This window comes from Hyaena hyaena, unplaced genomic scaffold (assembly GCF_003009895.1).
Source record: "Hyaena hyaena isolate Hyena2069 unplaced genomic scaffold, ASM300989v1 scaffold_88, whole genome shotgun sequence".
In the NCBI taxonomy this organism is placed as follows: domain Eukaryota; kingdom Metazoa; phylum Chordata; class Mammalia; order Carnivora; family Hyaenidae; genus Hyaena; species Hyaena hyaena.
This window is the reverse complement of record NW_024080720.1, coordinates 537,843-555,949: the sequence shown is the minus strand read 5'-3', so window position 1 is coordinate 555,949 and position 18,107 is coordinate 537,843. Positions and strand designations below refer to the sequence as shown.

Here is an 18,107-nt window from a genome sequence, read left to right as displayed (position 1 = left end):
TTCTTACTTGACTCAACCAACTGCATTTATCTTTACTCCTGCTTAATCTCTAATGATAGCAGTATACAGTCCCTAGTTGAGCAGATCTATATTAAAAGTCAACAGCTGCCTTTTTGCTCAATATATATAACAGCCAAGCGTCAAATGCCAAATGTGACCTTTTATTTATAGCAAAACTAGCTAGTATAAAGAGACACACTAAAAAGTGCATCCTTTTCCTACCAATTAAAAAATTCAGTTGAAACAACCGTCTCTTTGCTTTAAAACTGGAATCATACACTGAAACGTCATATAAGAAAATTACATGATTTTGGTATATGCTCATAAATACCTGTATCATTAACACTAACACCCAAATCCATGTTTCTTTATTTTGTCAACTCCAAAGTAATAAGTCTCAAAGGAGCATCACATTCTACTCGCTCATGGCACATCTGTTAGGATTCTCCTTCTTGTAATTTACAGCTAATGAGAGAATACATAGTAAAGTTCACACAGGTATGTTTTTGAAAACTTACTTTGATCCAGATACTTATTTTTAGGCACCTTTGATATTCAAAGATCCTTAGGTTCCTTCATGGCTCCTATTTAACCTCTCCTGTTGAGATAGAACAGCTTTGCTAAATATTACTTTTTCATCAGTCTATAGCTAAAAAAGAATGAAATAGTGCAGCCACTATATCCAATCAGTTATTATCAACTGGATCAGGTGTTGCATGCATTGAACTTTTTAGCAGTCAACTGCTAGTTGGCCAAAGAATTAAAGAAAGCTCTTGGGGGGGGGGGGGCGCCTGGGTGGCTCATTTGGTTGGGCATCCGACTTTGGCTCAGGTCATGATCTCACGGTTTGTGGGTTCGAGCCCCACATCGGGCTCTGTGCTGACAGCTCAGAGCCTGTTTTGGATCCTGTTTTTCCCTCTCTCTCTGCCCCTCCCATGCTCATGCTCTGTCTCTGTCTCAAAAATAAATAAATATTTAAAAAAAAAAAAAGAAAGCAAGCAAGCTCTTGGGAAAATTGTGTAGCTCCAGAGCTTGAAAAGAAAACATTCTGACAACCAAAAAGATATGAATGTCATGTTTATATAAGTCATCATAGACAGGTAAAGCTGTAAATGTGAAATTTATACGAATATATTGTCACCACTGTCACTGTATAACCTCATTTCCTGGGTTATGTAGGGTATATAAAATGAACTCACTATGTAAATCATTATCCATTCAAGTTCCATGATTAAGCTCTTATTTATAGTTCAACAATAACAATTTCATAAACAATATTTCATTATGTGACTAAATTTCCCCTATAAGATTATGTAATACGGTCCACTGCTTAACATGCATTAAAATGAAGTATAGGGTCGCCTGGGTCGCCCAGTCAGTTGAGCTTCCAACTCTCTGACTTCCATTTGCATCATGATCTCGGGTCTTAGGATGGAGCCCAGCATCAGGTTCTGCACTGAGTGTGGAGCCTGCTTAAGTTTCTCTTTCTCCCTCTGCCCCTCTCCCTGGCTTGTGCATGCTCTCTCTCAAATTAAAAAAAAAAAAAATGAAGAATGGAAAAAACACAAAAACTCCCAGTTACATTACAGAAGTTAATGACAAGTAGATGAAATTTTATTCTATAAACAAAAACTAAATTTTCAGTTATACTATCTGTCAGGTTTCTATAAAGAAACAACTATCTCATATATTACAAACCTATTTCCAGCCTTTCAGGTGAAACAGACTCTTGATACTCAACTGTAAAGTTTACAGACCACTAGGTCTTATATATATTCCTTTTAAAAGAACTTCTGAGGGCACCTGGGTGGTGTCCAACTTTGGCTCAGGTCATGATCTTACGGCTCGGGGGCTCGAGCCCCATGTCAGGCTCAGTGCTGACAGCTCAGAGCCTGGAGCCTGCTTCACATTGTGTGTCTCCCTCTCTCTTCCCCTTCCCTGCTTGCTCGCTCGCTCTCTCTCAAAAATAAAACATTTTTTAAAATGTTAAAAAAAGAAACTTCTGAACTAAATTATTTTCACAGTGCACTGCAGTTATTACCCTTTAGCCTACAGGAGAACATGAAGTTGGAGTCTGAACCTGCATAACAATTAGAAGGGCTGATAAAAGCATTAATCAATTCTGAATGATATAATTTTTATTAATAAAACACTGTCGACCACAACTTGTCGAAAATTATATAGCTAGTAAATAGGAGGACCAGAATTTGACTACATGTTAGTTTTGGTTTGACCCCAAAACCTGCGTGCCTTTTCTACTATGCTAGGCTGCCTTTCATTTAGAAAACTTCTTCAGTCTGTTCTAGAAACCTATGAACCCAATGCAGGCCTTGCTTTCGGTACTTCTATATTACCACTACTACTTCAGAGTCTTTCTTCCTAGATTGGGCATGGCTGGGTTTCAGTTATATTCAAATTCAGACACACCATGTTGCCTTAAGTTTGTTTACAACAAGGCAAACGTAAGTAAGATAAGTAATAAAAAGGGAAATGTTAAATTCAAATGTTTTGACTTTTTTATATATCATGACTAATATTTAAGAATTTTGTTATGTACCACACCATGTGCCATATTTATGTGCCAGATTTCACTTTCTCACAACCACCCTTTGAAATAAATATACAGTCCCATTTTATAGCTGAGAAATCAAATTACATGCCCCAAATCATAAAACTTAAAAAGGAAATGCAAGAATCAAATGTAGATATGGCTGACTCTAAATCCCACAGGACCATTTTAAGTTTATTGTGTTGCAACTCCAGTACAAACCTAGTATTTGTCAAGAAAGGGGTTAAACAACCCCTGCTATAGGTCAGGCTCCCCTGAACAGCAGAGGAGTGATGCACTGACGAGACTGCCAGCTCTGAAAGCTTTGGCTCTAGCAGCCAAATGACAGAGTTTAAAAAGTCTGGTCAGTCTGATAAATGCAACGGCATCATCACTCTGCAATTTCTTTTTCACAATTTCCTTCCTTTTAGTGATTTCCATTTACTCGTGGCTTCTGTCCATGTTCTTGGTCCCGAACTCCTCTTCTCCAACTTTTAGGCCTACTGGCCTATATCCTCCATCCCAAAGGGCTTATATGCCCGTTGGTAATGGTAAAAAGAGAGGACTTCTGGAACGAAGGTTGTAAAGAAATGTTTTCTTCAGGAAATCTAATCTCCTATTGGAAAACTGGCCTACACTGTGAAATTTATAGCATCCTAAGTGATTTCAAGCTTCAAGTACATCCTGTGAACATTATAAAAAAGGCTGGTCTTGGAATTTTTATTCAAAGTTATATTATTTGCTATGTATTATTTATACTGATAATGTCACTTAAAATTTTTTAATGTTTATTATTTTTTTTAAACATTTAAAAAAATTTTTTAAATTTATTTCTGAGAGAGAGAGACAGCATGAGTAGGGGAGGGTCAGAGAGAGAGGGAGACACAGAATCCGAAACAGGCTCCAGGCTCTGAGCTGGCAGTCAGCACAGAACCCAACGCGGGGCTCACACCCACGAACCGTGAGATCATGACCTGAGCCGAAGTCGGCTGCTTAACCAACTGAGCCACCCAGGCATCCCTAATGTTTATTATTTTTGAGAGACAGAGTGCAAGTGGGGGAGAGGCAGAGAGAGACAGAGAAAGAGAATCTGAAGTGGGGTCGAGGCTCTCAGCTGTTAGCAGAGCCCAACGCGGGGCTTGAATCCATGAACTGAGATTATGACCTGAGCTGAAGTCATATTCTTATACAACTGAGCCACCCAGATGTCCCTAATGTCACTTTAAAAAAAATTCTCGGGGCGCCTGGGTGGCTTAGTCGGTTAAGCGTCCGACTTTCGCTTAGGTCATGATCTCGTGGTTTGTGGGTTCGAGCCCCGCGTCGGGCTCTGTGCTGACTGCCAGCTCAGAGCCTGGAGCCTGTTTCAGTCTGTGACTCCCTCTCTCTCTCTGACCCTCCCCTGCTCACGCTCTCTCTCTCTCTCCTAGAAATAAATAAAACATTAAAAAAAAAATTCTCTTATTTAATTTTGAGAGTGAGAGAGCACAAGCAGAGGAGGGACAGAGAGAGGACAGAAGATCTGAAGCAAGCTCTGTGCTGACAGCAATGAGCCTGATACAGCATTCGAACTCAAGAACTATGAGGTCATAACCTGAGACAAAGTTGGATGCTCAGCTGACTGAGCCACCCAGATGCCTCAATAATGTCACTTTTTAAAAAACTGAATAGGGGTGCTTGAGTGACTCAGTTGCTTAAGTGTTCAACTCCTGATTTCAGCTCAGGTCGTGATCTCATGGTTTGTAAAATCAAGCCCTGTGTCAGGCTCTGCGCAGACAGTGCAGAGTCTGTTGGGATTCTCTCTCCCGATCTCTCTCTCTCTCTGCTTCCCTTGTTCACATGCGTGAACTCTCTCTCTCTCTCAAAAGAAACTTTAAAAGACAAAATAAAAATGCTTGTACCACTTTACCATTTTGGAGAAATATTATTCTTTGAAATAAATTTACTGGTCCAAATGTTCAAATGATGAATAAGTAATGGATAAATATATCTAGACATGAAGTACTAATATTTACTATAATATGGATGAACCTTGAAAACTTTATACTAAGCGAAATAAGCCAATCACAAAGACCACATATTGTATGATTCCATTTATATGAAACGTCCAGAGGGGCGCCCAGGTGGCGTAGTTGGTTAAGCGTCCGACTTTCGCTCGGGTCATGATCTCGCGGTTCGTGGGTTCGAGCCCCGCGTCGGGCTCTGTGCTGACTGCCAGCTCAGAGCCTGGAGCCTGTTTCAGTCTGTGACTCCCTCTCTCTCTGACCCTCCCCTGCTCACGCTGTCTCTCTCTCTCTCCTAGAGATAAATAAAACATTAAAAAAAAAAAATTTTTATATGAAACGTCCAGAACAGGCAAATCCAGAGACAGAGAGTAGACTGGACCCATTGCCTAAAGAACAGGATGTCGGGTGGTGATGGCTAAGGGATGAGGGTTTCTTTCTGGGGTACTGAAAATGCTCTAAAATTGATTGTTGTGATGGTGGCACAACTTTATGAATACCCTAAAAGCCACTGCATGCACACTTTCAATAGGTGAATTCTATGGTTATGGGAATTATATTTCAATAAAGCTGTATTTTAAAAAGCAATTTACTGGGAAAAGACTCAAAAGCCATTGAAGAAATTCTGTTAGTGCTTTCTAAATTAAGGAAGAACATAATTTCAAGATTTTTTGTCCTCTTAGGTAGAACCAAATTCTGTCCTTCACTGCTAAGTCACGTTCAAAGTGATTACCAAAATGCAGTTCTGATCAGATTGCTTTCTTTGTTTAAACTGATGTTATGGAGCTCCCTCATGTGAAAGCACCTCTGTGATCACTTAAATTGTTGCCATTCAGGGGAGAGGGCTTATCTTTAAAAAAAAATTTTTTTTTTGTTTATTTATTTTTGAGACAGAGACAGAGCATGAGCGAGGGAGGGGCAGAGAGAGAGGGAGGCACAGAATCTGAAACAGGCTCCAGGCTCTGAGCTGCCAGCACAGAAGCTGATGCGGGGCTCAAACCCACAAACTGTGAGATCATGACCTGAGCCAAAGTCGGACGCTTAACCGACTGAGCCACCCAGGTGCCCCATGAGAGGGCTTATTGTTTAACAATTTTCTAGTATTTAATAAATAGTATTTAATAAATACCTGCTCGGGCAGCATGTAATCTTAATGTTTTAAACCAAGCGACCCCAATTTGTAGGCCTGGATCTACTTGTAGATCTTGAACTCTAACATGAGAGATGTCAAGCACCACAGTCCCTTATCTGAGGTTTCCAGGATTTCCTGTGGAGAGGGTAGTGGGTAGCAGAATGGGAAATGATACCTCTAAGTGTTTCACTTCTCCAAGCACCTGCCAGTTTTTACACTTGAGTGAAAAGGAAGAAATCTCTTCCTCACAAAATGTCAGCTATCTCCTAGTCTCAAATGGTTTTCTCCCCCTTGAGGGATAGGAGTGTGCGTGTTGGGGGACGCTGTTAGAATAATGTTCTTAGCTTATCTGTGTCCCCTCACTTATTCCTTCCCAGGTCAGAGGAATGACTTTGTCTGACTGGAAGTTTAGAAAAAAATTGGGTATATATGGTCCAACTTTTTGCCCTTGGGAGCACATTGCCCATAGGGAGCACGCATTTCCTCTGTTCGTTCGTGCTGGAAGTCTTACAGGGCAGGTGCCTCCGTGTTTCTTGGGACTGCATGGTTAAGCCTGTTCAATCCTGAGGTCCAATAAGAAGACGAAGTTGCTTGCCCACAGATAAAAGCCACATTCTCCAATATTCTCTTTATCAGTAATAGAATAATATCATGGGTCCTAATTGTTCTTTCTTTCCCTCAGTTCAGAATAACAAGTAGGAAAGAGTGTGTCAGTTACTGTGACTCCTTACACACTCTAAACAATTTTAGAAAGAATGAAAATATTTTAAGAATAAATAACACTCTGACAGACTACAAAGTGAATATGATAACCAACTGTATAGAAGGAAATTTTAATTAGACATAAAGGAGGAGATCCTCTGTGTACTGGAAGAGACTTTTGGAAAACATTGGGAAATCTTCCTTAAGAACACTAAGCAAATCCATCTAGGAAGATTTAGAATGGTATAACCCTAAATGGTCACTACAATCTTTGCTGTAAAGGGATGATGCCTCAATAAAGGAATTTCAAGATCATTTTTTTGGATCATTTTTAGCTTATTTATTTATTTTGAGAGAAAGAGAGAGCCCTCATGCACATGAGTGGGAAGAGGTCAGAGAGAACAGAGAGAAAATCCCAAGCTCTGCCAGTGAAGAAACCGATGTGGGGCTTGAACCCATCAACTGTGACATCATGACCTGAGCCGAAATCAAGAGTCAGACACTTAACCGACAGAGCTACCCAGGAGCACAGAGATCATTTATCAGAAGCAGCTCTGCTTAAATGACCTTGTTAGAATTAACTCAATAAAACTAAAAAACTTCCCCCCAGCTTCAAAAAAGTTTGTCGCTTTAGAGATGAGAAAACAGTGACAGTGAAGTTAAGGGACTTGTACAAAGCAAAGGACATCACTTTAAGACTAAAACCCAAATCTCCTTCTTTCCCTCTTCTGTGATCTCGCAAGAACTTCAGCCACTTAAGAATTTTAATCTTGTTGGGGTGCCTGGGTGGCTCAGTAGTCTGAACGTTCAAGTTCTGCTCAGGGCACGATCTTGCAGTTCAGTGAGTTTGAACCCCTTGTCAGCCTCTGTGCTGACAGCTCAGAGCCTGGAGCCTGTTTCACTGTCTGTATCTCTCTCTCTCTCTCTCTCCCTCTCCCTCTCCCCTGCTTGTGCTCTCTCTCTCTCAAAAATAAACATTAAAATAAAAATTTAATCTTATTAAGTAAAAAAAGGTGTGCATAAGATACAGGTAATACTTCAATGAAGGGTTTTCTTGACGGGAGTCTGCAACACTGAAACCCAAATCTCATGTCCAAAGCATTGACATGTGGGAAAAGATGTAGAAATGACTATTCTACATTGGCTGAATATAAAAAACCCAAGGAATCAAGTCATGGATGTTAAGTTGCTTCAAAATCTATAAAGTACTATATAAGATGAAAGATATTGCTATAAGTCCCAGTAACCAGAAGAAATTTGATTGCAGCATACAATTGTGCAATTTTGCAATGATATTCAACTGCCATTCAGTATTTTTTATTAATAGAAAACACTAAGGGTCCTTACTGAAGTATCCTCCCCACCATGTACTTCCTTCATACCTATTTCATTTTGTATTCAAAAGTTTGTGCAGAACCTACAGGCTATCAGAACAAGCTCAGGACATATTACCACACACAGACAGCAACAGAAGGAATGTACTTTCTCTGTATTTGCACCAATACAATAAAAACAAACTAACAATTCTGTCAGTATGAAGCATGGTCCATAACGTTATGATAGTACAGTTTAGTAGTCAGGATATTAGGAAATTATCCTATTCAGTTATTTATTGTTTTTGGATTATTTCATTTCCTTCTGTGGTAGTTCAAGTAGAAACTGAGGAGTAGAGAGACTAGTATATGGTGATGAAAGACTAAATGAAGAACAGTAAAGGCGTGATGCAGAAATGCCAAGAGGGAGGACGAATTTGACTTGTGCTAAGCCTGGCCATATGATTTTTAAATTTTTGTTTAACATTTTTATTTATTATTTTTGAGAGACAGAACATGAGTGGGGGAGGGACTGAGAGAGAGGGAGACACAGAATCTCGAGCAAGCTCCAGGCTCTTAGTTGTCAGCACAGAGTGCGATGAACCCACAAACCATGAGATCATGACCTGAGCCGAAGTTGGATGCTTAACTGACTGAGCCACCCAGGCACCCCTGACCATACTATTCGCAATATTGCCTTATATCCAAGAAAATGTGCCAGTCTCACAGTAGTTAAGTTCTGAGCTTTAATTAAAAACAAAAACATCATGTTATTAGAAATGAGAACAGCAATACAACAATATCTAAACTAACGAGCACTTATCGTGTGTTAGGCACTTTCTAGTGCTTTATGTAGATTATGTAGATTAAATCAATTATAATAATCCAATGAGGTAGGTACTACTAATATCCATATTTTACAGAGAATTGTAAAGAGAGACACTAAGTAACTTGCCCCAAATCAAAGACCATAAATGATGACGTTTCGATTTGATCCTGAAATTTTCTGTACTAGTTCATGGCAGTGGTTTTCAAATTACATCTGAAAACCTTTCAGCACCAGGATTCAACTTTCACAATATATTTTGCCCACTTAAAAAAACTGCAGTAAAAACATCACAGTCAAAATATGCTGTATTTAATGCACTGAAGGGAACCAACACAATAACCGTGTGGTGCTAGGCTGTCACTGTCACTTCTGTGCAGATCTCAGAATAAAGCTCGTCCTGTCACCTCTGCAATCTTATTCAAACTTCCTGGAAATGTTTCATTGATTTGGAAGGTGGAATTCTGTCCAGAATTAAAAAAAACCAAAACCAAAAAAACCCCTCAAGACTAGATCTGTCTGCTCAGATAAAAGTGTACATTGAGTGTACAAACTCTCAGGCAAAGCTCAGGTGCATCTTACCACAATGCAAGAGCTCAAGAGTCAACAAAGGAACATCCCATTTAAGTTTGGGGGGGGGGGGTACTATCTAAGGTAATACATAGGATTTATTTATTTATAACAGAGGTTAGATATGATTTTGAAAAAAAATTTCCTGTTACTAGTATCTCCTATTATCCTGTTTCAAGCTACAAAAATATTTAATTGAAGGGTGAGATGGCAAGGGAAACTGTTAGGAGAAAAATCACCTCCCCCATCCCATTTTAGCCACGCATCCCCACTCTCACTCTGCACCTTGTGCCCACAATTTCCTGCCTTTCCACTTTGCTGCATCAATCACTCCCAGTCAGTCCTTCAATTCTATTGGGCCCGCGATTCCACTGACCATATACTATCAACTCTTTTCTTTATTCACTTTTACTTTTTATCCAGCTGAGAATCCATAAGCCATCATTACAACGACATTTTGGCTAACAGTTATACACTTTTGCTCCTTTGTCACTTTGTTGCATTTCGTTGGCAAACTCCAATCTCGAAGGAAACATTCTGTTGGTCTTCAACAGGTACTGGTATCAAAGCAGTTGAGCACTACCAGAGAAGGTCAACAAGGCAGGCGGCCGATCACACCGAATGTTCTGGACCACCGACTTCAATGAGGCTTCCACGACGGCAGACAATCCTATGTCACTGGTTGGCATGCTTTCTCTGCAACTATTTACCTATTTCAAACATTTTTTACTTCCTTCAATCAGTGGACTTCTGTCCCTCCCATCTGCAGCAACTCACAGCTGAAGACTTTGCCTACTGTTATGAAGGAGTTACTCCCATCCTGCACAGTTGAAAATCCATGCATAATTTTTTGACTCCCCCAAAACTTAACTACTAATAGCCTGTCGACTGGAAGCCTTGCCAATAACATAAATAGCTGATCAACACGTGTTTTGTAGGTTATATGCATTATATACTGTATTCTTAGAATGAAGTAGGCTAGAGAAAAGAAAATGTTAAGATAACCATAAAAGAAAATACGTTTACAGTACTGTATTTATAAAAAAGAAAAAAAGAAAAAAGTCCATGTATAAGTAGACTAAAGCAGCTCAAAACCATGTCATTTAAGGACCAACTGTGTATCTTTCCCACGGATGTTTAGTCTGCTTTTTACATTGGGCTTCACCTAAAAGCACTTTGCAAAAAGCATCATCTCTGCTAGAACAGCAAAACCTCTTGGGCCCTAAGTATAAAAAGCCCCAAATAAAGTCTCATAAAAGGAGTCACTGCACATATAATTAGAATAAAAACAACAGGTCATGAAGTGGATGTCACACATGTAACTGTACAAACTGACACTCCTAACCTTTTCAGAAACAGCCTATATAGTTTCACCAAATTCCAAACCATCCTATAGTTTCTTACACACCTTACAAGTTTACAAAAACTGAGATATAATCCATATATCTTATAATACGTAAGGGATAAAACGTGTTGATTTGATACATTTATATATTGCAAATTTACCACAGTAGCATTAGCTAACAGCTCAATCACATCATAATCATCATGCATGTTTTACCATTAAGAGCTCTGCTGAGACTGTAGAGGCAAGAAAAGGAGAATTTTTTAGTGTGTTATTTTAATAACCCGTAAATCTGACAGCATGATTTTGTGTTACTAGATCTAGATGGAGGAGAGAAGGGAGGGAGGAGAGAGCAACAAATGTCCCAGCTACAGCTTTTTTTTAAAGAGCTAAATATACTGCAGGATAAATACAGAACGTAAGTAATACTTAAGAAGCAACTTTGACAGCATAGTGATACATTTTTATAACAAATTATTCACGGAGGGAGTCTGACAGGCCCAACCCCCAACACTCCCTTCACCTGCACAGAACAAGCAGTTCGAAAACAAGCTCATTCCCTCATTCCAGTCAGCTCTCCTGACAGCTGCTACGTTAATTAAAGGGCTGGTCTCACAGGTCTGGGTGAGTGTGAGTGTGTACAGGGACGTGTGTGCGGTGTCGGCCCAAGCTGAGAAAAAATCCTGCACCGGGATCCCCTTCAGAGAGATGCCTACTTCTCTCCCGAGGACACCACCTTGTCTCTGCTGCCTCCTGCTCGGTGGTGTTACAGCGGGCACTGCTGCTGCTGCTGGGCTGCCTGCAACTCTAATGTGTTATTTAATTTTGTAACTACTATTAAGATCTCTAAAGCGTTTTTGTGATGCGCTGGAATGAAAGATGCTCCATAAAATGAAGTTTATTATTAGTATTATTATAGCTCCCGGGCCTAAAATAAAGCAAAATTATAACCACACAGACTTCAAAGGGAAAATCGGAAGCCACATGCGTCTTAAACACAGCCAAGCGGGCAGAGGGGGGTGGGAGAGGGCCCCGGGAGGGGGACCCCCGCGCAGCACACCAGCTCCCCCAGCACCATTAACCCTGCCTGGTGGGGCCGCGAGCCCGGCCGCAGCTTCCTCCCTCGGGGGGCCGCGGCCGGACCGGACTCCTCAGTCGCAGCTTTCGGGTGGTCCTCGCACTGGCCCCACGGGCTACTTCCCTCCCGACCCCGGCTCCCCGCCTAGTCTCTAATCCCTGCCTATGCACCTCAGTTTTCTCCAAAGCGGTTTCTTCCCGTCTCCCACCTGGACTCCCCCCGCCCCCAATCCAGGACGAAGCTCGTTCCTCCGCGGTCCCCCACGTCCCGTGACTGTCTCCCCTCCACCCCCCTTCTCCGTCCGGGACCCGCCAGCCCAGCCCAGGTCTCCTCGTCCCTCGGCCACTTTTCGCTCAGCCCGGGGCGCCGCTCCCCTCAGCCCCAGGGTCCCGCTAGCGCGCGCGCGTCCTCTCCATGCATTCTTGCCTCCGGCCCCGCCGCCCCGGACGCCTCTCCGCCCCCTCCCTTCCCCGGCCGCCCCCCTCCTCGCACCCGCCACCCCGTTTTCCCCTCAGCCGGGTCTCCCCTCCCCTCCCTCAGCCCTCAGCCAATCCCCCGCCCGGCCCCGCGCGCCCGCCGCTCACCCGCGGACTCCCCGGTGTTGATCCAGTCCGGGTTGGCGATGCTGGCGATGGCGAAGATATCGGCGGCCAGAAAGAGACATCCTGAGATGATGGTCAGTTTATCCATCTCCCCGCCCCGCTCCCCCCACCCCCCGAGCCCCGGGCAGGCCGCGGCCTCACGCCTCCCGCCCCATGGGCCGCCGCCGGGGCCCGGAGTCCCCGCGCCGCCGCCTCGCGCCCCCTCGGCCCCCGCGCGCCACTCGCGCCCTCCGCGCGCCCGGGACCAGCAGCCGCGGCGCGGCCCGCACAGCCGGAACCGCCGCCTGCCCCGGAACTGCTCGACTCGCCCGCCCCTCACCCGGAAGCGAAGCCTTGGAGCTGGCGAGGCCAGGCCGGGTCCGGGGCCGCCGCGACCCTGGTCTCGTTCTCTTGGCTGTGCGGCCCGCCTCGCATGCCGGGCCCGCGGCCCCGACCCTCCCGACTTCCCTGGGCTCCTCTGCGCCGGCAATAGAAATTGGACCGCACGTCTCGCTTCCCTGGAGCGGGACCGGCCTCCGGCCCAGGCCCCTGCCCCTCGCCCGGTCTCTTCCGGCAGACCACGCCGCCTTTGAGCTTTCTTGCCAATAATGTTATCGTTGTTAATGACTGGTGACAAAAGTCTCCTCAGTCTTTAGCCTTTCAAAAGGGAGACTGGATTGATGGGTGGGAGACTCTGCCAAGTGACCCGGGCCCCCCCTACAGTCCTTGTCACCTTGTGTTAGCATTGCCCCTCCGTGTCGTTCAGCTCTGGGACGGCCCCGTTTAGGAAATAACTGTCGACCCCTAGTGGGGTTACTGGGCTGGACTCGCGAGACAAGGTTCCCCCTCTCTGGTAGCTTACGTCCTGGTGGGGAAGAGGCAAACAATGTTAAAAACGCATCTTTAAAATAAGGGTCAGTTCAAGTGTTGCTTTATGAGTTAAATGGAGGTCGGTCTGATGGCGGGGGAAGAGGAGGGCTGCGGTGATGCTTAGGATGGTCAGGGAAGGTTCACTGAGATCACGACCATAAAGACCTAACCTGTGAAGATTTGGGCAGACTGAGGGGGAAAAGCAAGTGCAAAGGATTAGGGGAAGGGACAAGGAAGAGGTTGGTATGTTCGAGGAACTGTCTGGCTGGCAGGTAGTATGAAAAGACGGAGAGGTAGGCGGAGACCAGACGTAGGGCTTGGGGAGCCATGGTAAAGGGTCTGGATTTTGTTATAAGTGGAAGCGAAAGGTACAAGAGGTTTTCCGCAGGAGACTGACAAGGTCTTATTCAATCCGTAAAGGTAGTGTAGTTGGCGGTGGGGGTGGGAAAGGGTGGGGGTGGGGACGGGAATGAAAGGGATACCAGTTAACAGGCAAAGTATTCCAGGAGAGAAAGAAATGTATTTAGCTAGGATGAGAATAGTGAAGATGGAAAAAATAGCCAGCTTTGGGTGTTTTATACGCAAGGAAAAGGACTAACTGACCGTGGGGGAGGAGTTGAAACAAAATGAGGCCTCAGGAATGACTCTTAAGGTTTTGGCCTGAGTAACCAGATGTTTGGTGACACTATTTACTGAGTTGAGGCCTGAGGAGAGGCATAGTTTGGATGGATAAACAGAAACAAACAAGACATTGGCATAGTTTGTTGGCAGTACAGATGATTTAAGCATCTGCAATTTTGCTATCTAGTGGAGGTTCTTTTTTTTTCATGGCTCTTGGACCAAATCACCATTAACCTTAACTTTGGATCCAGCTCTTTCTTTCCTGGATAGTCCCCCACACAGCAAACAGGAGATGGGACAGTCATCTTCTCTTTAAATGCCACATAGGTCATCTCTAGAAAGACCTAGAAGGGTGACATCTGTCTCTATTTTTGGAATGCTTACATGTTCACAAAACTCAGCAAGTTTCAAATTCCACCAAATCCAACAGCCTTGCAAAAACTTGCAGAGTTATCAGTGTCACCACATACATTGGGTAAGAAGGGATTTAACTGCTAGTCTATAGACTTTCCTGGCCAAACATTGGTCTCCTGGGGGAAGGATTTTTTTTAAATTATTATTACACCATTTAGTTTTCCTCTGCCACAGAAATAGGCACAGGCTGACTGATATATTCCAGGGATTCAGATATGCCTATCACATTACTGCAGGAGGGTTTCACTTTTTTTATTTATTTATTTTTTTTAATACTAGAGAAGTTTGATGGAGTCGTATTCTTGGCTTCTTGTCCAGAGTTTCTATTGCCCAGGAATAGAAGAAACTCCCAACTATACAGTTCTGAATTCCCAAATATTGTCCACTGATGTTCACTACTAGGCATTGATGAGAATCCTGAGGTGAAATGGTGGAACAGTTTGCCTGTGAGTGGTATGATAATCACTTGATTATTATGTTAAAAAAAGTACAAGTATAAATTCCTCCTTCTACCTGGGCAGCACTTCCCAGTCCCTCCTACGAATGCCCCTCTACAAAAGGTTCTGGACCTAGGATGAAAGAATGAAAACAAGCTGTATAATGGTAACTAGACTTATCATGGTGATCATTTCATAACATATATGAATGTTGAATCACTATCTTGTACACCTGAAACTAATATATGTCAACTATAAAGAAAACAAAACAATTTGGAGTTAAAAAAAAAATTGAGAAAATTTTCACCAGATTCATGGCCACATATCACTTCACACAAGTCACCTTCCCATTCCTTCTTACCACCCAGATGGGCAGGGACTAAATACTCTGTTTACAGATTTTCCGTTAATCCTGATTTTAGTCCCATATCTCATTCTTGACTTCCACATACCTGGTATTTCAAAGTCCCAGGTCTGTCTGAGATCTACAGGACAGATCAGTTCCCTCCTCATTTATATCCCAGTCTACATTTAATTTAATTTAGTTCATTTTTTATTAAATGTTTTTATTTTTAGGAGAGAGAGAGAGAGAGCACATGTGTGCACGAGTTGGGTAGGGGCAGAGAGAGAGTGGGCTAAGGATCTGAAATGGACTCTGTACTGATAGCAGAGAGCCCATTGCAAGGCTGAGCCAAAGTCAGATGCTTAATCGACTGAGCCCCTCCACCCCCTAGTCTAGATTTTAGTAGAGGTAAACCCTAGGGTTCAGGAAAGGTGGTGTGATGGAGCAAAAAGGATACAGAACTGTATTCTAGTCCCCTCCCTTCTACTGACTTGAACTTGGGAAAGTCAGACATTCTGCTTCAGTGATAGAACCTCCCCATCTCCTCACTCTTAAGCAAAGCAGCTGGGGCTGTTCCATTCAGAGAGAGATGAGCCACAAGGATCCTTAAAGCAGAAAATCCTTGGGGACCCAGAGGGCCCCCGGAAGGGATCTATGCTGGCAGCCCGAAGTCATAAATAGCCGTTCTGCGGCTGTTAAGGGACTGTGAACACAGTGTGCTTTATCATGATGGATGGTAGGCCTTGGCCCAGCAGAGGCTGAATCCAGGTGGGACCTTGGCGAAAGCTTTGGAGGGAACTGTGTGATCACAAAGGAGTATCTTTGGCCTGACAGGATGAAGAACACACTGCTTCCCCAGGGGGTCAAGTTGACCACAAAGGCCAAGAGTGTGGTGGATGCACCATATACGTGCATTTGGGGGTTCTGGGATTAGATAAGGCAAAAGAACTAAATCCAGAGGTTAACAGTTTGTGCCTTGGGCTCAACTCTCCTTTTGTCTCACGGATTGGGTTCCGCTGGAGCGGACTCCAATCAGAGATTATGGATTAGCATGTGGGGAGTTTATTAGGGAGTGCACTCAGGAGCAACTCCTCCCGGGGAGGGAAAAAAGGCAGAGGGAGCAGTTTGACTGTGATTTGGTCACTGGAGGCTTTGGCGGACCCCGTGAGCAATTCTGAAGCTGGGGTGGCTGCTCAGAGTTGGGGTAAAGGGACCAAGCATATTGGATTTTAGCTACCTCAGGAATGACTTCAGGTATGGCTGCTCTTCAGCCAAAGACAATTCCTTGAGTGGGCTGATGGTTGAGATCCATGAACCTATAACCTTCCCAGGAGCTGGGGACTAAGTCCTTCAGTCTTCAGGAGGACTAGGTAGCACAGGGCAACATTTGCCATAGTGCACCTATTGTGCTATGCAGATCAACCTGCTTCTTTTCCATTCTGAGAGCAGGACCCTGGTGGGCATCTTTTCCTGTGGGAATCTTATAAGAGGAAGGTTAGCAGAACAAACCCCAGCTCCCATTGTTGCTGCAGTTCATCTCCAGGCATAACTGACACACTCATCACCTCCTTCCTCTCCTGCCCATCCTAGATTCCTCTCACCTTCTGCTCGCACCTCTGGTGGTCTAGGTGGTTTATGTGGTGGGGTGGCTCAGACCTTCATCCCTGAAGAGTCTGAGCCATTGGTTGCCATGTATTCCTCAGGCTGAAAAATGGAACAATCTTAGTGCTTCCCTGTGCCCGAGGTGATGTATATACCTCCCCTACTGAGGGGCTAGGGCCCTCATTTTCACCTGGAAAGCGGGGTCACCCAGCTCCAAAATTCCATCTTAGCATCTACTCTTGCAGACCATCCTGGTGCTAGCTGCTGCAGGCTGCGTGGGCTCTCTAGGAAACACTCGAGCTGCAGGGAGTTTATTGGGGAGTACTCTTGGAACCCACACCCATGAAGGTTGGAAGGGGAAGCAGCACGTGGCAAAGGGAGATGTCAGGTGGCACCACAGACACAGGACTTCAGACCACACAGGAGCTCTGGGGCTGGGATTGCCCTCCAGGGTTGCTCGGGCTGGGCTGAAGGAGCCAGATTTTTACCCTACAGTGACCAGTCACTGGATGCCAGCTGCCCTGGGAAGGTGTAATCTTGGGCAAGGTTCTCAGCTAGAAGCATAGGTGGGGTGGAGGGGCACGAATAAATCCTTCAGTCCTGAAGGGGGATCTGGGCAGTACAGGACGGCATCCACAACCGTTTGTATCCTGCAATTCCACCCATCGGTGTGATCTTGGCATCTGCTCTGAAGAGAATTTTCAGCCAGAGATGGAGGAAAGGCAGATGGACCCCCCTATCAGCCAGCTGCTGATAGGCTCCTCTCACCAAACTTCCGATGTTGACGTGCTTTAGTCCCACAAACTCTCACCGTCCCCTTACTAATAGGAAAACAGAGGAAAAGGATGCATTTTATGACAAAATTAATTTGGTGTCTGCATAGACACCTTGCCAGACTGTTTGGAGGAGGAAACTGGTGATAGATCACAAGAAGCCACCTGCTGGAGACTCCTTGAGGTTGAGAGTTAGAAAATGGATGCCTTTTCTTTCCCTTTGTCTCAACCCCTGCAAGACAGGATTTATCAAATGAAAATCAGCCCTAGTTTACTGTCTGGGTAAAACCACAAAAACTGGGTTTACCATGCAAGTCTTTGCACAGTGCCTGACACCTATTAAGTGCTTGATAACTATTGAAGGCATGGATGTAAGGTGCTTACCTCCTCTGTTTCCTCGGAGTGGAGATGAGGACAGGACCTACCTCATCACGTTGTTTTCTATTTCTTCTAGAATATATTTTGGTATTTTACAGTTTTCTCAAATTGTCCATTTCATCTGCTTTTAAAATCTAAGTTCCAAAAGGAGAGGGCCCTTGTTTGTTTCACCAACTGTTGTGTCCCCAGCATCAGCACGAACCACAGAGCGGGCTTCCAGTAAATATTTGTCCTATGAGTGAATGTGTGTGTGGGAGGAAAGATTATTTTGGAAAAAAGAAGGAAGAATTACTTCCTCTCCTAATCGTGACTCATTCCCCCCCCCCCCCCCCCAGCCACCCTTGGCCCCTTTTCTCATTCAAAACATCCACGAAAACAGTGCAGTTCCAAAACAATTGGAACTGTTGATGCAACAATATTTAAAAATACCATTACTGGGAGCTCAGCAGGGGATTCTGTGCTCTTCTATGGTCTTCTAGGTGGGGTCCGCCTCGGCCCCACAATTTCACACCTTTGCCACACCCGCCTTTGTGCTTCCTCCATCTTCCCCACTTCAGCTGTTTTCCAAGAAGGG

At 44.2% G+C, this 18,107-nt stretch overlaps 1 protein-coding gene across 3 annotated transcripts in view; it reads right to left on the bottom strand.

Annotated features, from left to right (window-relative positions):
- Positions 1-12,225, bottom strand: part of MOSMO (modulator of smoothened) — a 68,159-nt gene extending 55,934 nt beyond the window's left edge. For all 3 annotated transcript variants that reach the window (XR_005528772.1, XR_005528773.1, XM_039234389.1), the window contains exon 1: positions 12,099-12,225. Coding sequence is in view for 1 of the 3 variants with exons in the window: in XM_039234389.1 (XP_039090320.1) it covers positions 12,099-12,204 (106 nt within the window). In the remaining 2 variants the exon portion in view is untranslated. The remainder of the gene's footprint in view (positions 1-12,098) is intronic.
- Between the last annotated feature and the right edge of the window lie 5,882 nt (positions 12,226-18,107).